General features: G+C 54.6%; 1 protein-coding gene across 1 annotated transcript; it reads left to right on the plus strand.

The window, feature by feature from the left end:
- The first annotated feature begins 345 nt into the window (after positions 1-345).
- Positions 346-22,432, plus strand: LITAF (lipopolysaccharide induced TNF factor). Its single transcript, XM_040973331.1, has 4 exons — positions 346-422; positions 16,961-17,203; positions 19,240-19,396; positions 22,227-22,432. Exons 2-4 carry the CDS (start codon positions 16,966-16,968, stop codon positions 22,333-22,335), a joined length of 504 nt encoding a protein of 167 aa, XP_040829265.1. The 5' UTR covers positions 346-422; positions 16,961-16,965; the 3' UTR covers positions 22,336-22,432.
- The last annotated feature ends 2,871 nt before the right edge of the window (positions 22,433-25,303 follow it).

Below are 25,303 nucleotides of genomic sequence, written 5' to 3' on the forward strand. Positions count from 1 at the left end.
TCACCTGGGACAGAGGGCACAGTTTGCTGGGGGTCCTGGGATGAGCCAGGAACCCAGACCCAATCTGAGGTCTGTGAATCTGCCCCCTGTCCACAGGGTCACGGCCACGGCTTGGTAATGCCCTCCAGCTGCCCTGGTAGAGTGGGCGAGGGTTAGGGTGCTGCTGGAGGAACGAGCCCCCCGGTCTGGGGTCCGGGCGCGGACCCACGTGCCAGAGCCGGATCCGGAAGGATGGGGTGGGCGGGGGGCTCCGCCGGCTGCGGGGTGGAGGAGTCCCGGCGCAGAGGCGCGCGCGCCGGCGGGAGGAGCCGGAAGCCCGGGCGGCTGCGCTCCGCCCCGGCCCGCTCGAGACCCGCCCCCCGCCTCGCCGCCGCCTGCTCCGTGGGCTCAGACCTCCCGGCTCGACTGGCGCGAGGGCATCGGTGAGTGCGGGCCGGCCCGGGCGGGAATGGCGGGGCCTGGGCGCAGGGCCCCGCGGCCACCGCACCTGCCGCCAGCCCCTGGCTCGGGCGCTCCGGTCGGGGCGGTGGTCTGCCGGGCGCGGGTCGAGGGCCGGCAGGGGCGTCCGGCCGGCATCTCGGTGCGGGGCGCGCGGGGTCCAGGCCGCGCTACAGGTTAGGTTGGACTCCCGCGTCCGGCAGCGGGCGGATCGCGGGTCCTTAGCCGGAGCGCGCGCCTGGGAGAGGAGAACACCCCAGGGGCGTTTCGGGAAAAGGCGCGATTCGCCCTGGCGGCTGCGGATCTCCAAGTTGAGACTCCTAGAACCGTGTCCCGGGGGTTCAGAAACAAAGACAAACAAACAAAAACCCAGCTAGTTTCCGGACGCTTTTGGCAGGAGTTACGTTTTCAGGGATCCTGGTAACCATGGTTGTTTTTAGGTTTTTGTCCTTGCCATGCGGGGTTCAGGACCAACCCCAGCCGGTTGGGGTGCCCGAGACAGTTGGGGCTTACACAGGGCGGTGGGGTGCTGGACCTCACCGTGGGCCGAGGTGGGCGCGGGGAAGCCCGGGTTCCCGCCCTCGGCCAGTGCGGGGAAGTTGCGGGCAGGACTGGCGGAGAAGCCTCGGCGGGAGCACCGAGCGCAGCTGTCGCCGCCTCTGCGAATTCCGACGTCGGGACCGACCTGGGCTGTGCGGTCCCTACAGTAGTCGCTGTTTCGTCCGTGGTCAGGTCAGGTCGGGGTCGGGAAGAGGATGGGGGGACACAATGGATGTGTATGGGGTGGGCCACGCCTCCAGGATCCAGCTAGGTGGTTTTGTTTTTTTTTTTAAATGTATAAAGTAGTTTCCTGGTGAGGTTTGCGTTTCCGGATAGTGGAGCTGATGTCATGCATGGGCTGCTGGACCGAGCTTCGAGGTTTTGGGAAATCCAGTTGCTAGAATTTAGCGCAAACGGGTCTTCCCGAAGGGGTCATATCCTTCCCCTCAGCTCCTCCCAGCTGGTTCTGGGAGCAGGGCTGCGGGTGGGGGCCCTTTCCAGGAAGGTCAAGATTGGTATTAGCCTGTGTTTAACTACGTCACCGGCCGGCCCTTCCCCCACCGCCTCCCTTCCCAGTTCTTTTAAAATAGGACCAGCCCAGATGCCTGTAGAGAGAGAGGTGCAACTGCTGCTGGAATTCCTCCAGTGCTTGGTTTTATCGCTGCATCAGGAACGGAGGGCGTGGACTAGTTACCTGGTGTAGAGCAACACCCGTATTGTGATTGGTCTCTGCAGTCCACCAGTCTCTGGGGTCTTAGAACGCCTGCTTGGGGCTCTGTAACACTGGCTCTGTTGTGGAAGAGACCCTGCTTCTCTTCCTCTTTGCTGCTAGGCTAAGGCACCTGTAACAGGTGGTTTCATTCACCTGTACACTGAAAAAGTATCCTTATTGCGATGATTTTGGGGATTAAGTAGCTCAGTGACCTAAAGCGTGGGATCGATTTCTTAAGTCTGTAAAATGCTAGGTTGAGGTTGTCCACTGTGTGCACAAATGCACTTCACTTTGTTCTTCCAGGCCGAAACAGCATGCAGGTCAAGTGCTGTATGCAGACTCAATGGCTCCTGGCCCGGAGGGGCCTATGCTGTGAGAACAGAGTGGAAGTACACAGCCGTGTAGGGAGGGCCCTGGCTTGGGAGGAGTGGGGAAGCTGAGGCTTGACTGTCCTGGGAATGGCACGTGGAGGGCTTCAGTCAACTGGAACGGTATTGGGGACAGAGGCGGTGCAGACCAGGAAGGAACAAGGGGAGTCTGCTGACACTTCCAGGCACTTCCAGTTTTCAGAAAGATAAACAGCTTGTGCTTTGCCTGGATGATCCCACTTTGAGAGCCGGCAAGTGCCCGCCCAGGGTTTAGAATTCTGTGAAGAGGAACCTCGACAGAATCATAGTGAGAGTGGGAAAAAGTCAGTGTCTAGGAGGAAGTGCTGGAGACCTGGCCCTGAACTCTTTCCAGTGTTTCTGCTCGTACTGTGGTGAGGACAGTCCAGGGAGTCAGGTGGCTGGAGCCCCTGAATTCAAGTGAAGATGTGTCCATGCACACTTTCTGATGACTCTGCAGCATGTCTGGCTGCCCTTGGCCTGTGCTGGACTCGGTTGCTGTTTCGGTCTGAGCACTGCATCCTGGTAACACTGGTAGGCCAGTGGAGTTGTCTGGGCTGCAGTTCTTGCCACAGAACTGTGTCTGGCTTCATCAGGTATGTAAGAGGCAGCTCCCTCTCCTCACCTGTCCGAAGGCCCATGGTTATGGAAGACAGGTTAGCAATAGACCAGACGGTTCTCGTACATAAGTGGCTCTCTAGTTTGTGTTTTAGACCCCTGAGCCAGCCTCCCTGCAGTGTAGACCGTGGGAGGCAGCAGGGCACGGAGCTCAAGCAGTTGCATTCCTGTCATATACCTGTGTTTTGGGGTCCTGCCTGGTGCTGTTCATTCCAGGTGTGTGGGAAGTGAACTAGCAGATGGGACACCTCTGTCTGCTTGTCAGGTTTAATAATAATAGCAATAATAATCATAAAGGCTCCAGGGGGCTTCAGGAATAAAGATCAGAAGCAGTTTTCTGAAGTGGGGACACGTGGCTGTGTAGAACTGCGATTGGTCCATGAATTGTTTTTTTTTTTTAAGGATTTATTTATTTTTATTGGAAAGGCAGATCAGATTTTACAGAGAGAAGGAGAGACAGATGTTTTATCCGCTGGTTCACTTCCCAAGTGGCCACAATGGCTGGAGCTGAGCCATTCCAAAGCCCGGAGCCAGGAGCTTCTTCTGGGTCTCCTATGCAGGTGCAGGGTCCCAAGGCTTTGGGCCGTTCTCTACTGCCTTCCCAGGCCACAAGCAGGGAGCTGGATGGGAAGCAGGGCCACCGGGATTGGAACTGGTGCCTATATGGGATTCTGGTGCTTGCAAGGTGAGCACTGGGCCATTGGCCTGGCCCCGTTTGGTCGATGGACTGAGGGGACACTAGGGTCATCAGGAAAAGAGCCAAGGAGGTGCCTGGGTGGTGCCAGTTCACTCTGCCACTGTGTGCTGTGGCTTGTGGGTCTGATCGACAGCCTGGGGTGTCAGAAGAATCATCATGGGGGGCAGTTGGACTTGACTGCATTCAACAGGTGTGTGAACTTGATCTTGAGCCCAGTGAGGTTTTTCATGGCTGGTGAACAGAATCCTTAAAATTTCCTATTACAAGGTAATGGTTTTCCAGACAGCATGAACAGTGTAAGCCACAGAGATATGGTGGCTGCCGCTGTCCACATCTGTCCTCGTGCCTGAGTTCTGTGATGCTGGCATCAGAGCCCTGGTGGGCTTTTGTACTCTGATGCAGTCTCTAACCATCACGTGGCACCCCTCAGTGTGGCTTTGCCCAGAATGCAGCTGTAGGGGAGCGGCCCGGCCCCGGGCGGAGGCGTCTGCACTGCCATGAATCTGTGATTTATGCTTGTGCCCTGCTTGAACTAGCTCTAAGATTGTGGGTGGGCACAGATGTCCTTGAAGAATGTCTTTTGACAGTTTGACTCTGAGCTTTTTTTTTTTTTTTTTTCAAACAAGCCCCTGCTGGATTTTAAATTCTCAAAGAGAACTGCAGGTCCTAGTCCTCCCCTTCCCGTTTCGGCACAACACTTGAGCCACCCGCTTCCCACTTGGGAGTTTCTGGGTTGGAGCCCCCAGTTCTGCTTCCGGTATACTTTGTTCCTGATGTTCCTGATGTTCCTGATGAGATGGCTAGCCGAAGGCCTCGGGTCCCTGATACACACACTTTCTCTTTCTCTCTCCTCTCTCTCCCTCCCTCCCAGCTCCTGGCTGTACCCTGGCTGTTGCAGGCATTTGGGCCCCTGAAGTCCTCAGTCTTTTGTTTGTTTGTTTGTTTGTTTCGAAAGTGACATTTACTTTGGCCATTTCTATAGGTGGGTTAAATTTCATTGCAACAAAAGTGCTGTGAAATCTTTGTGTGTAAAGAAGGCTTCCTGGTGGACCTTAGTTTAGGAATTTTAAGCAACCTTTCACCATTTCCTATAGTTGGGAGAGCGCCTTAGGTTGGCTGTTAGTGGGGGACCAGGCGAGGCCCTGCCCACATGCCTCTGGTTCCTGGCTGTTTACAAACCGGGCTATTGTCTCAGGGACCTGGCCATTTGCATGTGAGAGCCCTTCTTGATCCGGAGGAATCCCTTTCCCCCTGGGTGTTGGTGCTGCCCTGGTTATTCATCCCAGCCCACTGTGCTGCTTGGCCTGGGATTGAATTTCTCTCCTTTGTGGATGAAGTTGGTGGTTCCAAAGCCTGCTTTATCTTTTCTGCAGGCCTGACTCTGGCTGCAGTGCCCAGCCCAAACCTGGAGAGTGAAAGCAGAGCCATCCCCAGGGGCGGGAACGTATTCCTGCAGCACTTCACCACCCACGCATGGTCATTCGGTGGGAGTCTGGAAATCACGTCTTCCAAGAGGGGCTGGCCCGGAAGTACCTGCTGCTGCACATTTGCCGGTCCCTCAGAACCTGTCACTGAGCCCCAATTCTGGGCTTTTCTCTTGCTCTGTCCTGGTTCATCTCTTCAATGTTAGAAAACTTACTTGTCTTCCCCGTCTGTTCCCGTTATTTAATCTCTAGTGTTTAATCTGAAAAATTCGCTTTTGGAAAGTTTGGATTTTTAAAGTTTGGAGGGGGTGGAGGGAGCTCCGAGGCCAGAAATGCTGTTTATGGTTCAGTCGGTAGCTTCTCACGCTTACACTTGATGTGTTTGATTCAAGATGAACTGGTCACTCCAGGGCAGTTTTCCACGTGTGGGTTGGTGGGAGGTGCCCCAACACCCTTGCTCAGTTTCCCCTGACGTCAAGCTAAGAAACAAGTGAGTGTGTTGCGTCTGCCAAAGCACTGATTCTCGCCTGGACCGCTTCCCATCTCTGGACGCGGAGCTGCCTTCTTCCCTGGGGCTTGGGTGGGAGGGAGCTGGTGTGCAGGACACACTGGTGAGGCTGGTACTGATTGGAGGGACTTGGTGACAGTCAGGCTAGCCTAGGGCTACCAGGTTTAGTAGCTTTCTTGAGAGGGACCTGTACTGCAGTGTGGTGCTTCCAATGCAGCTCCCTGCACCTGCGCCTGGGGAGGCGAGTGCTGGAGTCCCGGCCTCACGTGTGGGAGACCTAGAAGGAGCCCTGGGACCCCAAGTGCAGGCAGGGAAGGGGAACAGCTGTCCGAGTCCCCTGGGATTAGTCCCTGAGGGGACCTTTTCTTCCTTGATCACATTTGGCCTAATGGATAGGACAACATTCTTTGAGTGCCCTGTTCAGAAGTCCCAGCTACTCCACTTGGGAGCCAGCTTCCTGCTAATGTATTCCCTGAGAGACAGCAGTGATGGCCCAAATGCGTGGGCCTCCGGTCTGGCCCAGCCTTGGCTGTTATGGGTGTTTGGAGAGTGAAGCAGTGAATGGACCTCTGTGTCTGCCTTTTAACTAAATATGATAAATAAGATTTTTTTTTTTTACAGTAAAGCCTTCCGGGGCGTCCGCACGGTAGACACTTCATGTGTGTGGAGCACACATGTAGGACAGGCTCCTAAGGCCCCCCGGCCCCCGAATCCAGAGCATTACCTGGCCCGCTAGGAACAGGCCCTGGGGTGCTTAATTGCCTCCCCACCCCATCTCCCACCTTTAGCAGGTGTTGCTGGGAGGCAAGGCTGTTCTCTGTGGTCCCAGCAGTCCACTGGAGCTGGGCCAGGGCCCAGGAATTAACAGCTAGAAGCCTCGGGCTGACGGAATGACAAGGCAGAGATGCCCTGGCTTGTCTGCCTTCCCTGGAGGCAGTTACTCCCTGAAGGCTCCATAAACTGAATCTGTGGAGGCACCGGACTTAACAGAAGGGTTTGCACCATTTATTACACGCACATGGCAGGAAAAAAAAGCCACAGCTCCCAGCAACCCAGAGGTGGAAAAGGGGGCGGGTGCAGGAGCTTGTGGGAGGAGAGGTGATCGTGGGTGAGAATGAATGGTCCCGACAGGTGACTGAGCTGTGACAGACTGGCTGGACGGGTGCTCACCTTTGGTCTCTGCTGTGGGGTGAGTCACTGTGTCCCATGACAATGATGAGGGGGAGGAGATCCGGCATAGTTCTTCCTGGAGGATCTGGTCTCCAGGCATATCCAGAACTGCGGAACCAGCCTCTCCCTGCACTGCTGGGTGAGGGGAGAAGAGGGCCAGGGGGCTGTCCTCCTTTAGAAGGCCATGCTTCGGGGTGTGGTGTCCTTTCTAAAAGATTTATTCATTGTTTATCTATTTGGAAGGCAGAATGACGGAGTTGGGAGTGGGGCAGAGGCAGAAAGATGTGGTTCTCTCTCTGCCAAAGGCCGCCCTCGGCAGGTGGCAGCCTGGGTCAGAACCCGGGCCCTCTGGGTGGAGACGTTGTGTTGTGTGGTTGTGTTGTGTGGTGGGTGGCCAAGCTGCTGGGGGAGGGGGACAGGGGGACCCTGCCGACCTGCGAGCACGGCTTAGTTGTAGGATCTGAGTTCTCCTGGGCTGGAGGCCAGCGCACTGAGGGGCTTGCTCCGGAGTTCCTGATGACCGCGGGCTTCCCTGCAGTCCCAGCCTGGTACCCAGCCTTCTGCCTGGCCTTCAGGCCACATGGGTGCCCTCCTGCCTGTTCCTCTGTCCACATGGGGAGGCTGGTGTCCAGCCTTGTCCTTTAGCACTCTCTGAGGAGGAATAGTTTGTGAAAAACAGGCAGGGGTGGTGGTGGTGGAGGGAGTATGGTCCCACACATGTGCACTTGCCTCACCTGGTGCTGGGAGGGAGCGGGTCTCCTGTGCTGCTCAGGGCAGGCTGGGGTCCGGTCCTGCCATGTCCCCCACTAAGGCTGCCACACGTGCGAAGCTGTAAGTGTACGAGCCGTGGATGATCTTTGAGATCTCCAGCTGGCCGAGGCTGAGGGAAGGTTCCTGCCCTGGGGGCAGGGCAGTAGAGTGGCTGGGTGAGTCCCTGGATGTGGGTGGGCCTCCCCATGTCCTGGGCCTGGGTGTGCTGAGACACCTTCACTACCCTGCAGATGGGGCGGGCCCAAGGCCAGGTGTTGGGCAGGGCTCTGAGATGGGACAAAGGGGCTGTGGTGCTGTCGTTTTCCTGGAGGACACAGGAAGGACTCAGGAGGGAAGAGGCAGACTTGCTGGGGGGAAAAAAAATTTTTTTTAATTGGAAAGACAGTCTTACAGAGAGCGAGAGACGAGAGGAAGATCTTTCATTTGCTGGTTCACTCCCCAAGTGACCACAACAGTTGAAAGCCAGGAACTTTTTCTGGGTCTCCCACGTGGGTGCAGGGTCCCAAGGCTTTAAGACAGCCTCTACTACTTTCCCAGGCCATAAGCAGGGAGCTGGTGGGAGGTTGGGCATCTGGGATGTGAACTGCCGCCCGTGTGGGACGCTGGCGCTGCAAGGTGGAGGATTAGTCAGTTGAACTACTGCACCGGCCCCTTTTCATTTTAAGCCAGATTTCATTTGTTTGGGGGATTTGCACGTCACCTGGGGGTACCTGGCTGCCTCCTCCCCACCCCCCGCCACCTCCACCACACACAGGCTGGACTCTGTGTGCACACTGTGCCAGCTGCAGTCACATAGGAGGCTGTGTCTTACAAATAACTGCATTTCTCTTCCTTCTTCTAGTTGCTTATTTGAATGGCAGAAGCGGATAAACACACAGCAGATACCTTCCATCCGCTGGTTCACTCTACAGAGAGCCCAGAGCCGGGCTGTTCCAGGTCTCCCACAAGGGTGTAGAGGCCCAGACACTTGGGTCTTCCCCTGCTGCTTTATTTGGCCTAGAAATTTCTCCCATCAGGGGCCACAATATCAGCATCTCCTATGAGTGTGTATTCAATCCTGGCTGCGCTGCTTCTGATCCAGCTCCCTGCTGAAGAGCCTGAGAAAGCAGCAGAAGATGGCTCATGTGAACGGGTCCCTGCGCCCATGTGAACGGGTCCCTGCACCCATGTGAACGGGTCCCTGCACCCATGTGGGAGACCTGGATGGAGTTCTGTCCTGGCTTTGGCTTCGTCCAGGCCCAGCCAGTGTGGCCATTTTGGGGAGTGAGCCAGCAGATGAAAATCTCTGTGTCTCTGTCTCTTTCTCTGTATCCGTATAAATGTTTAAAAAAGAAAGAGAAATAAGTTTCTCCCGGATCTGGTTCTTGGGTGTGCGGTTCTGCTTTTCATCAAAGGCAGCTCATGACGTGGACACCTGTCGGCCAGGGTCCTTGCTGCTGTGATGGGGATGGGCTCTGCCCCTCGCTCCCGTTGGAAGTGCACCAGCCTGGCCTCACTGGCCGTGTCCCTGCCAGTGTGCCATTGGGACCTGTGGGTCACCCTGGGATGCTCTCACTGCCCACAGAGCGCTTTCCTGCCTGGCACTCATCAGTGTCCCGCCCATGGCCATCTGGCTTTGTCTGGCCTGCTCTGCTGCCACATTCTGCCGGGGAGGGAGTTGAGGGGGGACCGGTGTTCTGTCTTCACTCCATCTTGCTGTGGGGCGAGACTGCTCGTTTACAGCAAGCTGAGATGGATGGGCACCCAGTTCTGGACACAGGGACCTGGTGTCAGGGCCAGACCTCTTGGTGGCTTCCTTTGGGGCAGATCAAACTGTGAACTGACTGGTCTTTCTGGGACCTTCCAGGCAGAGTCCCTTTCCCCGGCTTTTCCAGTTTCCAGAGGCCACCCACTTGCCTACCCACAGTGACTCTTGGGCCTCTTTAAAGCCTTTGGTAGACCTGCTTCCCTCTTAGGAGGAGGATTCCTGGGTTCACCCCCCAATGCCTGCAAAGCAGGGACTGGGCTGGGCAGAAGACAGGAGCTCCGTCAGTCTCCCATGTGCGTGACAGAGGCCCAGGCAGTTGAGCTGTGACCTGCTGCCCCCAGGGTGCTCATCAGTAGGAAGTTGGAATTGAAAGTGGAGCTGGGCCTTGAGCTGAGATGTGGTGTCCGAACTGCTGAATCATGTGCCTGACCCCTCACATTTTTTTTAATTGAAAGGCAAGAGTTATAGAGAGCAAACTTACGCTATTGGCTTACTCTCCACCCACTCTGACCCACCCTGCCCGACATTAGCAGACCGCAGGTGCAGGGCGGCCACATGCCAAGCCCAGCCAGGCTTGCTGAAGCTCCCTTGTCTATGGTACCAGGCTGTGCCCATCCGTGCAGTGGCGCTTCTTCGTGCAGTCAGTTCTTGATGAGACCTAACCGTCCAGACAGCTGCCCCCAGCTCCTGTGTGACCCACACTGTGGGCATTCGCCCTGCACCTTTGCTGATCTGTCTCTCTTGCAGGTGCCTTCCTGAGGGAGGGGGAGGGAAGGAATCCTGCCTTTCCCATGCCTGCCTGCCCTTCCCAGGAACCAGCTCTCCCCTGACCCCTCAGTGCCACGGGGCCAGAACCAGGAGCCAGTGCTGCACAGCAGGCATGCCCGTGAAAGTGAGCTGGTTCCAAGGCTTGGTGACTCCGAGACTCAGGGCTCGGCTTCCTTTCTGAACCCATCTCGTTTGTGTGTTCCACATGAGCTCATGTGCTTTGGTGTCCTTTTCATGCCCGTGCTGTTTTTTGTTTTTGTTTTTCCTAAGATTTATTTATTTGAAAGGCAGACTTACAAAGAGAGAGAGATCTTGCATCTGCTAGTTCACTTCCTCAAAGGTCACAAGATGTGTTCAGGCTGAAGGCAGGAGCCAGGAACTCCACGCAGGCCTCCCATGGGGGGCAGGGGTCCAGTGGTTGAGTCTGTTTCCTGCCCAGGTGTGTTAGCAGGGAGCTGGATTGGAAGCAGAGCAGCTGGGATTTGAACTGGCACTCATAGGGCATGCCCCCATCCCAGACCCAAGTTCCTATCGGATTTGGGGCCTGGTTACTTCCTGTTAGTGCTCACCCTGGGAAGAGCAAATGCCTGGGACCCTGCCACTCAGCGTGGAGACCCCTTAGAGTTGTGGGTTTCTGACTTTGGCCTGGCCCAATGGAGGGGGTTATGGGGGCGGGGTGCAGAATCAGCAGATGGAAACATAATCCCTCATCTTGCTCTCTCCTTCATCATTCTGGCCTTCTGGCAGAAGAAAATAATAAACATTTTTGAAAATCCTTTAAGGAAAAAAAAAAAAGCTAGGTAACCTGAGACAAGGAAAGGAACCGGAGTTACTGAGAGCTGGCTAGCGCTGGGTGCGTCTGTGTCTCCGGGAATCATCCCTGGGGCCACCTCGAAACCCAGTCAGTGATGGTACGAGGGAAGGGGAGCCAGAGTGGGCTTCCTGGAGGAGATCACACCCCAGCTGGATGTGGTCAGTGGAAGGGACAGGTGGAGGGCAGTGTGGGAAGAGCCTGCTGGGGCACAGTGGCCAAGTGACAGGGCTGGAAGTAAGAAGCCACATGCGTCGAGGGAACCCAGGTGTGTGGGGCCCCCTTGGTGCCTGCTAACCCAGGCCGTAGTCCGGGTCACGGTTGAGGGGGTCCGAGAGACTGGGAGACACCTGCCTGGAGTGAGGCCTCAGCCTGGAGCCAGAGGGCGACATTCCAGCAGCTTCCTGATCCCTTTCTATTGACATAAAAACTCAGCTAAGATCAAGTGGGCTGAGTTAAAGTGAGTGTGGCAGGAGCCTTTAGTCAGTGTCTGTGGCCATTGCTGTCCGATTCCAGAACATTCTCCACGTCCCCTGCAGAACCCAGTAACACTGGCTCCTTGCTTCCTCCCAGTGCCCCTCCCCTTTCCCACCCTCCCTCCTGCCAGCCATCGTGGGTCTGCTCTGTGTCTCCATGGACAGGCCTGTTCTGCACATTTCGTGGAAATGGAATCTGAGGTCGAGGCTTTTCTGTCTGGCTTCTCTCATGGAGCTTGATGTTTCCCCCTACCTAAAGATTTATTTTATTTGAAAGACAGAAATCCTCCATTTGTTGGCCAGAATCAGGAGCCAAGAACTCTATCTGGGTCTCCCACCTGGGTGCAGAGGCCCAAGGACTTGGACCATCTTCTGCTGCTTTTGCAGACTCAGGAGCAGGGAGCAGCTCAGAAGCAGAGGACCTGGGACTCGAAGCAGTGTTCTGATGGCAGGATGCTGGTGTTGCTGGAGGGGCTTAACCTGCTGGGCTGAAGCCAGTAGCCCAACCCCAGCATCTCTAGGCACTGAACAGCCAGCCGGATCCTTTCCTTTGAATGAGGATTACCGGCAGGTGCACCTGACTGCACACTGCTGCAGGCTCAGCTGCTGTAAGGTGAGCCTGAGGGCTGGAGCCCGGATTCCAATTCTGCAGCTCCTGAGCGAACGCAGGTTCCAGAGGCAGGTTCGTTGCCATTGCGTGATGGGGTGCCTCACCAAGTGGAGTTCCATGGTGCTGGGTTCCCAGCTCAGCCCAGGATGCCATCTCAAGTTTCGTAGCTTTCTTTCTCCTTTTTCTGTGGAGCAAGATCACAGCAAGCTGAGACAGGGCTGTGGGCACGGGGTCCCTTGGGAATATTTCCCCTGCTGGAGTACAAGCTGAGAAGGTTGCTTTAGAAAGAAGACTTGGAGCAGCAGAGCTTCCCTACTTCCCTGTCTCCTCAGAAAGACAAGGGAGAACTTTGTGAATGAACATTACCCAGGGTCGGCTCAGAACTGCAAGGTGCCTGGTGATGGAGTTAGCTGGAGCTGTTGGCAGGTGTTGTGTCCATGTCTTTGAATGTGTGCTGGGAGGTCTCGCTTGCAGGTGTGTTGCTGCCACTGACTTGCCTCCTTCTTGCCTCACTTTGCGTTGGGTTGTGCAGGCTGTGTTAGGATTTTCCAACCTGGATGTGTTTTTGGGGAGGCCCGAAAAGCTCTGGAGTACAGTGGGCATGGGTCAAGTCCTGCTGCCTGTGTGTGATGGTGTGCGAGTTGCTGAACTCTCAGGACTTCAGTGTTCTCGATTGTGCTTTGATAATTGCTCAGTGCTGACTCCAACAGAGGAGTGGCTCCCAGAACCCATCCCTGGAAAGTCAGAGTCCATTAAGGCTCATCTTTAATGCACTGGGACTCCTGGTGGAGTTGAGGAGGAAGAGAGAAGGGAAGGAGGTTGGAGACAGAGATGGAGCCACACGCACCCCGGGGGATGAGAACATGCAGGTGTGAGGCCAGCCAGGACTCATCAGTGAAAGGTGGAAATGTGTTCAGATGATTGCATTTATTACACTTATCTATTTGAAAGAGTTATAGTGAGAGAGATAAGGAGAGGCAGAACACACTTCCATCTGCTGATTTACTCCCCAGATTCCTGTAGCAGCTAGAGCTGGATCAGGCGGAAGCCAGAAGCCAGGAGCTTCTTCCTCTTCTCCCAGATGGGTGCAGGGGCTCAAAGACCGAGTTATTTTCTGCCGCTTTCCCAGGCACATTAGCAGGAAGCTGGATTGAAAGTGGCACTGCCGGGACTTGAACTGGCACCCAGGTAAGATGCCACAGGCAGAGGCTTTACCCTCCATGCCACAGGTCCCCAAGTGGCATCTTAAATGCTGTGCCAAATGCCTGCCTCCAGGGCCTGGCACAGTGGCATAGCGACTAAAGTCTTCGACTTGTGCATGCCCGGGATCTCATATGGGCGCCGATTCAAATCCTGGTGGTCCCACTTCCCATCCAGCTCCCTGCTTGTGGCCTGGGAAAGCAGTCGAGGACGGCCCAAAGCCTTGGGACCCTGCACTCGCATTGGAGTCTTGGAAGCTCGGGCTCCTGGCTTCGCATTGGTTTAACTCCAACTGTTGCTGCTGCTTGGGGAGTGAACCAGTGGATGGAAGATCTTTCTCTCTGTTTCTCCTCCTCTCTGTATATCTGATTTTCCAATATAAGTAAACAAATCTTAAAAAAAAAAAAAAGAAAACAAAACCCAACGCCTACCTCCATTTCTGCTTCCAGAGAGAGTGTGTTATCAACCAGTGTTCATGATTTGGAAACTCATTCCATCCAAATGCCCTCACTCTCAGCTGCATTCTCAGTTGGGCATCCAGAGCGCTGAGACTGGGTTGGGGGCAGGACACAGAATCTCAGATGTCACCCATGGTGTGGCCTGTGTCGCTGCTCTCAGAGATTCTTTTGTCTGTTTAATTTCCTCCATCGGGCAGAGATGAAATCATACTTAAGTGGGTTGCATTTCAATCCCTTTTCTCCTTGGGGACAGACAGGGCACCCACATGAAAACAGGCTGGCCAGGAGTGTACTGCAACAGACTGTCTTATCTGGGAGGCCTCTCCCATGGGACCCCAGGGCCTGCCATGGGCATGACTGCACTCAGGACACTCCCACTCACGGGAGCAGGTGGGTTCAGAATGAGGGGCAATTTTTGGCTAGATGGCACAAATGCTTCCCCATAAAAGCCTTGAGAATGGCAGGGTGAGCCCCCGCCCCTTTCTGTATGTAAAAGCCTGTGTTTGGAACGCCCCTTTAGACATCGCTGATGCAGAAGCCTTCTGAAATGGCAGAACCAGAAGCCCCAGGCCCTACTGCACACCTGGTAAACTTCCAGTGGACCCTTGGGTGTCTCTGTTGGGGCCTGGGTTCCTCCCATTATTCCCACCCAGCTCCCTCTGACTGGGGTGCTCCCAATTCTCCAGGGACCCCCTTTCCTGCCCAGTGTGATGACCACCCCCTAGCCACCCGGGGTCGCTTGGAGGTGGCCGTGACCATGCGTCTGTGATCCAGAGAAGGGGCCAGCGTCTGACCTAGTTTATAGTGCCCTGCGACCTGCGTAGGGTGACGAAGCCAGTCTGATGACAGTTCAAGTGGGTGGAGGGGATGGGGCAGGACAGCAGTTGACAAATCCTTCCTGGAAATGTGAGTGGGTGGGTGGCAGGTGGGTGGGGAAGGGAGTGGAACCAAATGGAAAGAAGCACTGGTTGGAATGGCTTCTCCCTGCCTCTGGGGGCAGGAGGGCTGGGAAAGTGTCACTGTTCTCTTGCTTTGTGGGGATGGTGAGTGTGGTGTGTGCCGTGCCCGGGCCAGAAGCCTGGCACCCAGACCCTTCCTGCCGGTGAGGGCGGCTGCCCTCACCGCCTACTGCCCTGCTCTGTCTGTAGCCTTCGCTGCCTGCTGCCAGCTCGGCTGCAGCAGTGGAATCAGCGCTGCCCCACCGTCTGACCTGCGCTGTGGACGTCATGTGGAATGCCGCAGGCCCATGCTGCTATTTTAGGATCTGCTGGCCTTGGATGGTGTTTGAATGACGCCTAAGTTTTCCTAGTGAGGCTCCAGGACAGGTCTGGGTCTGGCTGTTTCCTGAGACAGGAAGGCGCAGCGGGGGCGGGTAGCGCACCCGGATGTGAGTTCCTGCAGGGGGACCACCCTGTTGGAGCCCTGGGAGGCGCATCAGCTGGTTTTGGGGGTGAACTGGAGCTGTTGGCCAGGGCCCAGGACACTTCTGTCCTGATCTGTAGATTCCGTCGCTCTGGGCTGCCGTCTGCCTCCCCCTGTGTCCATCGAACCTCCCCTCTCTCAAATGCTCACCTGGTCACCTCACAGTCGTTCTCGCACCTCCACAGTGAGCCATGTGCAGGCTGCTGGCAGGGTTTTGGTTGCCACACTGCGGAAGTACAGACGGGCAGGCAGGTGTGCGGGCACCATTGGTTAAGCTGCTGCTTGGACACCCACACCCTGTAGCTGAATGCTTGGTTCAAGTTCCTCAGTCTTAACTTCCTGCTGCTGTGTACCAGGGGAGGAGGCAGCTGGGTTCAAGGACCTGAACCCCTGCTGTGCAGGTGTGGGCTATGGGCAGAGCCTGGCCCAACCCCAGCTGATATAGGCATTTAAAGAGTCAACCAGAGGTTCAAAAGAGATCTCTGTCTCTTTGTCTCTCTCTGTCTTCCAAGTAAATGAAAATGAACTATTTTTTTAAAATACAAGTGGAGTTAACAATGTCTTTTACTTAGATATGTAACTAGAGTGATTTCAACATATCAGTATATTTTACATTAGTTTATTATGTTTTCAAAATCCAGGACATATTTTTACACTTTGTATATCTGAAGGCAGTGGGGAGACAGATCTCTCATCCACTTCCTAAAGGCTGGCAACAGTCGGGGATGGACCAGGCTGAAGCCAGGGGCAGGGGACTCGGTCCAGGGCTCCCATGTGGGTGACAAGGGAGGCAGTTTAAATAAAGTGAGTGCTTCCTCAGGGGTCCCCGGTCCTCACTGCAGCCACTGCTGCTTCCATCCAGTTTTGGAACGAGGGGCAGCTGGGCGGGAGGAGGCACGGGCCTGCCCTCGGAGCCCCGGGCTCCCTGATCCTTCTGAGGCTGCCGCCGCCTGGGCCCTGCCTGCCGGGAAAAACACCTCACAAAGGAGGCTCTGTGTTGGCCCCAGCTGCCCGTGCTGCTGCTCCAGGGCCGCGGCAGGAGCGCATGGGGGTGTGGCGGGTGGGCGGGCAGGCAGCGGTCCTGCGCAGGGTTTGGTGAAGGGGGAGCTTTTTTCTGCTGCTACAAGAGAAGATGGACATCCAGCCATAACTGGCAGTTGGCTTCCGGAATGGGAACTGGGATGTCTGCATGCTGACTTATAAGAGTGTGCCTTTGGGACCCCCAGCAGGGTGGGCATCAGCTGAGTGTACCTGTCCTCCAGGAAGCAGGGACAGCACCCTCCTACCCTCTTCCAGACTTGGTATCTCCCTCCCCCTAGGATAGCCCCTTCCTGGGCTGTGGCGCCGAGTCTGCCTGTGTCTGGCCATGATATATGAGGGATGCTCCCAAAACATGAAAGAATCAGGAGCTACGTGGGAGATGGGTTTAGTGGTTCGGACACTGCATGCCAGCTGTGCTCCCAACTCCAGTGCTAGGGTCTGGAAAGCAACAGGGTGTGGGTGCTGGTGGTAGAGCCCCTGCCAGCCACTGAGCAGGCCCAGGAGTTCCTGACCCTGGGCTTCAGCCTTGCCCATCCCAGCCTCAGCTGGTCTAAGCACTGCTGGAATGAACCAGCAAGCGTCTTAGGCAGTCTCCACACACAAAAAAATCTGTATGCACAAGTGATCTTCAAAACATTTGTGGAAAATGTATTATGGAAAAGGTATGCTTGAATTTTGTTGCTTTTGTCTTGTTTATTTTCTAAAAGATTTGTTTATTTTCTTTTTCTTTCTTTCTTAATTTATTTTTATTGCAGTCAGATATACAGAGGAAGATCTTCCTCTCTGTATCTCCTCCTCTCTGTATATCTGCCTTTCCAATAAAAATAAATAAATCTTAAAAAAAAAAGAAAGAAGGAAAGAAAAGGAAAGATCCCACTGGTGCCGGAGGTGAGTGTGGCTGTCAGAGGCGTGGTTTAAGGTGGGAGGCTACAACTGCTGGCTGTGCTTCCTGCCCCCATCCTGGTTCTGGATGGTTTCCGGGCATCATCTCTTGCCTGTTGGTATTCAGGAATTCCCTCCCGAAGCTGATAGTTCTTGGGTCTCAAGGTGGAGGGCCGTTTCCTCTAGTTCTCCCCCTGTCAGTGGATGGAGATGGATGGGGGAGAACAATGCAGGTAGGCTTGAGCGTGTTCCTTACCCAGTGTCTTCTGTTTCCATTTCAGGCACAATGTCGGTTCCAGGACCTTACCAGGCAGCGGCAGGGCCTTCCGCAGTGCCCACCGCGCCGCCCTCCTATGAAGAGACAGTGGCCGTGAACAGTTACTACCCCACGCCTCCCGCACCTGCACCGGTGCCAGGGCCCACTACAGGACTTATTGCAGGCCCGGATGGGAAGGGCATGAATCCCCCTTCGTACTACACCCAGCCAATTGCACAGCCGTTGCCTGTCCCCAATGCCAATGCAAGTACGTGTCACCTCTCAGATCCCAGCCTGGACCTCCTTACCCAAAAATGCAAGTGAGAGGCAGGAACTAAGAGAGACAGTGCTGCTGGCATCTGCTATTTTCACTCTGAAAATACCCGTAAGCAGCCGGGGCTGGGCCAGGCCAAAGCTAGGAGCTGGAAAAAAAAATCAGTCGGGGTCTCTCACGTGCCTGTCTGGGACCTGAATCCTTGACTCCTTGCCCGGGTGCTCATGAGGAGGACGCTGGAGCTGGGAGCCGAGCCAGGACTGGAACCAGGGCTGTGGCATAAGGGAGGCAGGTGCCCACCCCTGCCTGGTCTTTTAGGTTCCACATTGGAGGAGACTGGTGGTCTCTGCCAAGCAGGCACCCAGGCCTTTCCACAGAGGGACAACTGTTTGCCTGAGGAATTTGAGGGGACGAGCTTGTGCTTCCAGGGCCCCCTTCCTGCTGAGGTTTGGTGCAAAAGGTCAGGAGCAAAGAGACAGCCCTGAATGAGAAATGTGAAGGGGAGGGCAGCGTCTCAGTGCAGGCCACCTCCCTACCCCTGGGTGATCTCCAGGTCCCTGCGCTCCAGGAAGGATTTGAGTTCATTTCTCACTTGCAAAGAGAGCCTGCCAGACTGACGTGGGTTCCCATAGCATCCCATGCCTCAGCGTGCTCATTTATGAAGTGAGCCCCATCATTACCTGCATGCTGTGGGCGATGATGACATACAGGCCAAGTTCTGGCTTGGCGGTTAGGGTGCTGAGAAGGACGCCCACATCCCACCTCCCCTTTCCGAGCGCCCGGGTTCGAGTGCCGGCTCCTTCACTTTAATCCAGCTTCCCGCTAACACACTCTGGTGGCTTAAGCATCGGGGGTCCCTGCCCTCCCACATGGGAAACCTGGATTGTGTTCAGGATCTCTTGTTTTCTTCCTGGCCTGTTAATGGGGAGTGAACCGGCTTATGCAAGATATCTCTCTCCTTCAGGTGAAGTGAAAGTGCCCTATACTTCCTGGCCTGATTTACACTGCCCTTGGCCTGTGGCATCAGGGGGTCTTCAGGGAGCCCCATGGAGAGCTGGGGGATCCTTGCTCTAAGCCTGTTCACTTCCATTATTTAAAAATAATAATAATTTTAAAAAAAGTTTGCTTAGATATGAAGATATTTCAGAAAGTTCCTGAAGGGGTGGGCAGTTAGCCTAAGCGTCCCATGACAGGGTGCTTGGATTTGACGCTGGCTCTGCATCTAACCCAGCTTCTTGCTGGTGCACATCCTGGGAGGCAGTGGTGCTGGTTCAGTCTCCTAAAGGCTGCAGCAGCCCTATTGGGACCAGGCCTGGAGCCAAGAACTCCCATGTGGGTGCAGGTGCCCAAGCACGTGGGCCATCTGCTGCTTTCCCAGGTGCGTTAGCAGGGAGCTGGATGGCAAGTGGAGTAGTCAGGACGCAAGCAGCACTCACATGCGATACCAGTGTTGTAGGTCGCGTTGATGTGCCCCAGTGCTGGCCGCTTATCTCAATTCGTTTTGCAAAGGAAGCTTGAGTCCCTGCTGAGGAATGGCCGGGATCCATGTTCTTTGGCTCCCATGTGGATCTGTGGACATGAGCTTGGAACACATTGCCTGTCAGAGTCCTCAGAGTCACGCAGTCCTTCCCCTGTGTCCTGTGTAGGGGTGTCCAGGGCCCTTCGAGCCTTCTGGACATCTGCTACTGCTGTCTGCTCTTCCGCTGCAGTCTTTTTTGTTTGTCTGTTTATGTTTTTGACTTTGATATAATACACACACATCCGTTTGAGGCCTGATTCTGAGGCACCCTCACCTGTTGTCTTCCCGAGGTGACACTCTGTCCCTGGCCATGAACTTGGCTACTCCATGGGGAGCTGCTCAGGACAGAATCCCACAGTCTGCCACCTGCGCAGTGCAGGTGGGGCTCTGTGGTCGGGAGAGACCTGGGCGGCTTGGCAGGCTGTGCTGAGGGAGCCCACCAGCGCCGTGCCTGCCCTGCGTCCCCGCCCTGCGTCCCCTGACCCCTCGGCCCACTGTCTTCCCTCTGCAGTTGCCGTGCAGACCGTCTACGTCCAGCAGCCCGTCTCCTTTTACGACCGTCCCGTCCAGATGTGCTGCCCATCCTGCAGCAAGATGATCGTGACGCAGCTGTCCTATAACGCCGGTGCCCTCACCTGGCTCTCGTGTGGGAGCCTCTGCCTGCTGGGGTGAGTTGGCCGTGGACCCTCTGGGTCTGTCTCTGGGAACGGTGTGGCTGTTATACTGCCACCAGCGCTCGGGGCTGGGATTGACTGCTTCCTTATGGCTTCAGGGAGTTGCACCTCCACCCACTGGACGGCAGCCACTGGCCCCTTACCCCCAGAGTGGGAGCTGAAGGCGCCCCCTCCCCGCACTGTGTCCCTGTCTGAGAGCCGCTGCCCCAGATCTCCAAGAGTCCCTCAGTTCTCATGCCTGTAGCTGAGGCTGTGGGAGGTTTTTTTGACCTCGGTCACACTGTAGCATTTTATGGAAATTTCTTCCAGACTGCTCTAGCCTGTTAGGGCCTCAGGCATTTTCCTCATTGCCAATGCAGAAGGATTATCTAAATATTTATGTCTGCACCAGAATTATTATATTTAAAGAGATAATAGTTTCAGTTCTGGATGAGAGATTTGAAGAAACGCAATTGAATTTTTTCTTTTCCTTTTCAACCCTCAAGTAGGTAGAACGTGTCAACTTCCTTGTTCCTGGCCCTGTGAGCCCCAGAGAAACTTTTTTTTTTCTTGGAGGAGAAAAAAAAAATTTAAGACTTTATTTGGAAAGCAGAATTACATAGAGAGAGAAGGGGAGAGACAAAGAGAAGATGGTTCGTTCGCTGGCTCCCTCTTCAAATGTCTACAGCAGCTGGGCCAGGCCAGGAACTTGAAGCTCTGTCAGGGTCTCCCATGGGGATGCCGGGCCCAGGGATCGGGGGAGCTGGAGCAGCTGGGACTTGAACTGGCAACTCTGGGTGTCGGTATCACAGGTGGGCCTTAACATGCTATACCACAGCACTGCTCCCAGAACTGATGGTTGCTATGCTCTTCTGGGAGCCTCCACTCTTAGCCGGCCCTCCCCTCCCAGCCCGCTGCTTAGCACTTGTGGTTGAGAAGGGGCATTTCTGTGTCAGAGAACTTCGTGAGGTCATGGGTCCGTGTGGAAGAAAGGAAGCTAGGCGGGTCTTCTGGCCCGTGAGACTGCACTGTTGGCTGTTGCTTTCATGCTAAATGGAAGTTCATCATGTTTGATATATGTAAACCAGCTGACACACACAACCAACTGACACACGTGTGTATATACGTGAATGTGTGTGTATATATACATTTAAGATTTTACTATTTATTTACCGATTTATTTGAAATGCAGAATATCAGAGAAAGATTTTCCATATGTTGGTTCACTCCACAAATGGTGTGGTTGGGCCAGGCTGAAGCCAGCAGCCGGGAACTCCATCCTGGCCTTCCAAGGACCTAAGCACTTGGGCTGTCATCAGCTGCCTTGCCAGGCACGTGAGCAGGGAGCTGGATCGGAAGCGGAGCAGCGGGACTTGACCTGGTGCGCTGCAGCTTCACTTGCTGCACGCTCAGCACCGGCCTTTGACGTGGGTTTCGGACTCAGAAGTCAGAATAGAAGCATGCATGGAGTGTCATCTCGGATGATCTGGCTTTTCAAATGCAGAACACCTTTCTGCCTCTGCTCTGTCCTTAAATGTAGAAAAATGAATTCAGAATCTTCTTCTTGCTAGTTGTATGGCTTTGAGCAAGTGACTTCACTTCTCTGAGCTCGAGTTTTCTCATCGGTCAACTCGGAGGCCAAAGGTGGTGCTGAGTGTGAGATGAGTCAGTGTGTTAGGGATGTGTGGTCCAGCAGGTAAGACGCCTGGGACGCCTGTGTCTGGATCCGCTCCTGAAGGTCACTTTCTGCGAATACACATCTTGGCAGGCAGCTCCATGTGATGGCTGAAGTACTGGGGGGCCCTGGATTGAATCCCCAGCTCTCAGCTTCAGGACAGCCCAGGCAGGCATATGGGAAGTGAACCAACGGATGAGGGCTCCACACGTGTGTCTGTCTGTCTTGAGGGAATAAAAGCAGTAGAAGGGTGAGCAGCATTTGTGGTACAGCAAGTTAAGCGACTGAGACACCTGCATCCCACATTGGGGGATTTTGCTCGAGTCCCAGCAACTCTGCGCTTCAGATCCATCTTCCTGCTGATGTGGCAGGGAAGGCAGCAGATGATGGCTAAAGGACACGGGAGACCACAGCGGCGCTTCCGGCTCTGATCCAGCACTGGCCACTGCGGGCCTTTGGGGAGTGAGCCAGCATGCGGAGGAACTCTGTGCCATTCTGCTTTTCAGATAAAGAAATAGATAATTTTTTACTTTATGTTTTTAAAAGATATATTTTAAAGAAGAGTTAGAGAGGGAGAGAGATCTTCTATTTGTTGGTTGGCTAGGGCCGGAACAGGCAGAAACCAGGAGCCAGGTGCTTCTTCCAGGTCTCTCACATGGTGTAGGTGCAGGGCCCAAACTCCTGGATCGTCTTCCACTGCTTTCCCAGGTCATAAGCAGACAGCTGGATTGGAAACCAAGTAGCATCTATGTAAGACGCTGGCATTACAGTCAGATGCTTAATCCACTACCACAATGCTGGCCCCATAAATAAATCTAAAAAATAAAAAGTTCACCAATCCCCAGCTGAGGACCTCTGGTAACCCCAGACCTGAGCATGCACCTGAGACAGTTTGCAAAGGCTTTAGCCTTGGCTGGCGTGTCATTTCCTACAGCCGCTGTATTGACCACAAGCATCAGACATGTACTCCCGAGCGTGGAGACCAGATGTCCAGGTTCAGGGTGTTGTCAGGGCCACACTCCTGCTGGGGGCACCTGCAAGCATCCTCTGGGTAGACCTGTCCTGTTTGTGGGTACTGGCGGTGGGTGCGTGAGTGTTGCTCTGCCCCCTTCTCCCCGCCAGGCTCCTGCAACAGGTGGCAAGTTCACGTGGCTCTTTCTGTCCCCGCAGGTGCATCGCCGGCTGTTGCCTCATCCCCTTCTGTGTGGATGCGCTGCAGGATGTGGACCACTACTGCCCCAACTGCAAGGCCCTCCTGGGCACCTACAAGCGCTTGTAGGCCTTGGCTCGGCAAGCTCGGAGCTGCGTTCTGCAAAACCTCCTGGCTGGTGCTCACCCAGCCCGCTGTCCCCTTGTGGGCTCATCTCTGGGGAAGTTGGGGGTTGTCCCATCTGTGTGTCTTCTTGTTTTGGGGTGGGGGGAATATTTCGCAAAAGTAACAAACTTCCAGAATCCCAGGGATTGCTGCTTGGAGACCTGCCCGGGATGTGCAGGGACGGGTCGAGCAGCTCCCCGTGTCACACCACTCATGACAGCTTCCCCACCCACTGAGTGTCTTCCGGTGCTGTCACCACCACCACTGGCCCCCTCCTTTTCCTGCCGGTGGGCTGGAGCATTTCTGGGGGACAGTCCACCCGAGAAGCCTCAGGTTGCCTTATTCTTGAGACTGTATTTTCCTGAACTTGACGGGACCAGCCTTGAGTGCCTGCCGTCTGTCCTTCCCCCACCACCCCGATGACAAAAAAGAAATCTTGCCTTACAGACTTTACGGGGCTTGCGTCTTCGGTTCTGTGACAGCAGGCTGCACTCACACAAAAGCCCCCTCGGAGTCCGTGAGCCCCCCGAAGCTCACGGAGGGGCCGGCGGCAGCCACGGTCTCCGTGCTGACTGACGGCTTTCTGGTTGTCAGAATGTTTGAGCACAAATTTTGAATCATTTTCCTTGTGTTAGTGGCGAGTGTCGTCTTCCTGTTGGCCCATGTGTGTTCCGTTGTGTGTTGCGCCACAGCTAGAGATTTCACTTGCTGCCTTCACCGGCTGCGGGATCCGGGGGAGTATGATTCTTAAAAGCCTCTTGCCAGCAGCGCGAGCCTAGAGAGGAGGGAACGGCCCCTCGCGTGGAGGTGCCACGGTGCTGGAGCAGAACCTGCCCCGAGGCAGTGAAAACTCCGACATTCTTTTTTCAGAGATGGAGTTTGTTGCTGAGCGTCACACAGCATGGTTCCCAAGACTCGGGCAGCAGGCCCCGGGGTCCAGATCTGCTACTGTCATCTCTAAAATCAAGATAATATCTTCACTCGTGCCTTCCCAGAGGCACAACGAACTTCTGCACAGATCACAACTGTCCTTGAAGAAAAATCCTATAGATTGGTTGAAAATGATTGCAATAACTGTTGATTCAGCTGATGCTTTGAGAAATCTGATGTTTTTGGAAGAACACCAGTCATTTTTGGGATGAGTCCCTGACACTAGGTAGTCCTCCAGTGTTACCTGCTTTAAAGAAAATAAAGCATTCAGTCATGTCACTGATCTGTTCATGCCTTGCTACAGTGTAGAGAAAACGAGGTTGACTCTCTTGTCGGTGGAAAACCCTCCCCAGTAGCGATCCTGGGCCTGCTGTGTGTGCCACTATGTCGCAATGGCGCATGCCACGTGCTGTGGGCTGCTAACGAGCAGGATCCCAGCCTGAGGCTGCTGGGGGTGGGGGATGTCCGTGATGGCAGGGGGTGGCAGGGAGCCATGGCCTTCGAGCTGTAAGAAAACGTAACACCAGGAGAAAGCCATCCTCCTTTCTTGGCACAAGATGTAAGTCCCCGCCACCCCTCCCCTGCCCACTTGGTCATCCAGCTGCCTCGGTGTGGCTCACGTGGTCGGGGATGTCCTTGCACTAGGATCTTAGGGGCAGCACCGCTCTCAGGGTTTTTCTTTTCATTTGATAAAATTCAAGACTGCACACTTGGTCAGTCTTACAGGGCAGCGTGGATGGGTTTTGAGCTGTTAATTACATGTGCAAGTCCCGTTCCCAGGGACAGCAGTGTTCCTGTTACCCGGGCTTCAGTGTCAGGTGCTGGGGCATGCCATGCGTTCATGAGACACTCCGTCGTGCTGGTCAAAGGCAGGCACCAACACGTGTGTTCTGTACCGTCACGGCTTGCTGGAGCCTCCCAACACTGGCTCCCCTTCAACTGGTGAACGGGATTTAGCCCAGCTACTGTGACCTCAAAGGGGGGTTTGTAACAATTTCAAACCATGAGCCACTATGCATCTATTTTTGATAGCAAGATAAAACATCTTTTAATTGCATTTTTTCTTGAAGTGCTGAGCTGGGTCTATGAGCAGTGTCAGCATGCAGAGTTTTATTGCTGATGGGAGAGAAGCCACAGCACTCGGTATGGGTGCTGCAGGGTCCTGGGACGCAGCAACAGGTAGAAGGGCCACTTGCTTGTGGGGCTGAGTCTGTAATGTCTCCAACTTCCCTGCCTGGCAAGAATTTTAAGGAAGAGTTTCTCCAAGGGAAGTTGCTGAGGTTATCACAGGTTAACACAGGGGACATCATCTGCAGCCTGGGAGCGCTCCACTCCTGTACTTCACCCCCAGGCCCCTTCAAATACACATGCCCAGGCCCCTTGTCTGGAGACAAATTCAGAAGGCCCGAGAGGGGGAGCCCAGGAACATGCATTTTGGAAATATTCCCCAAGGAGTCCCTGCCCAGCCCTGCAGTCGGTGAACCAACGGGTGGGAGATCTCTCTTCCTCTGCTCCTGTTGTTCTGGCTTTGGAATTAATACTTTTTTTTTTTTTTTTTTTTAAAGATGTAGAACAACTTATCTCATAAAGAAACCTAGCTTTAGAGAACACTGCTCTCTAGACCTTTTTTTGTGAAGAACTGAGATAACAAACGAACGAAGATAATCAATACAACAGGTGAAGGACAAGTGAAGAGGTATCCTACATAAGGCCAAACAACATTCATTCAAAGTCTGGGGAGGGGGGCAATGCCCATCCTCATCAATAGGAAATAGGTTTTTATACAAACAGTATCAAAAGAAAAGTAACACACTAAATCCACACTGGGGCAGCCAAGTCCACAGCCTGTTATGATGATAGTCCTTCCAGCAGCAATCATTTCATTTCAACTGTTATCTCAAATTATTACAACGGTGACTTATAAATCTCCCAGGCGGTGGCAGCTTCAATCGTTGCGCAGGTCTGTCCTGCCCATTAGCATCCAACTCGCATCCAGTGTCCT

The sequence above is a fragment of the Ochotona curzoniae genome, unplaced genomic scaffold (genome assembly GCF_017591425.1).
Source record: "Ochotona curzoniae isolate NIBS_2020 unplaced genomic scaffold, NIBS_Ocur_1.0 contig_2321, whole genome shotgun sequence".
Classification (NCBI taxonomy): Eukaryota; Metazoa; Chordata; class Mammalia; order Lagomorpha; family Ochotonidae; genus Ochotona; species Ochotona curzoniae.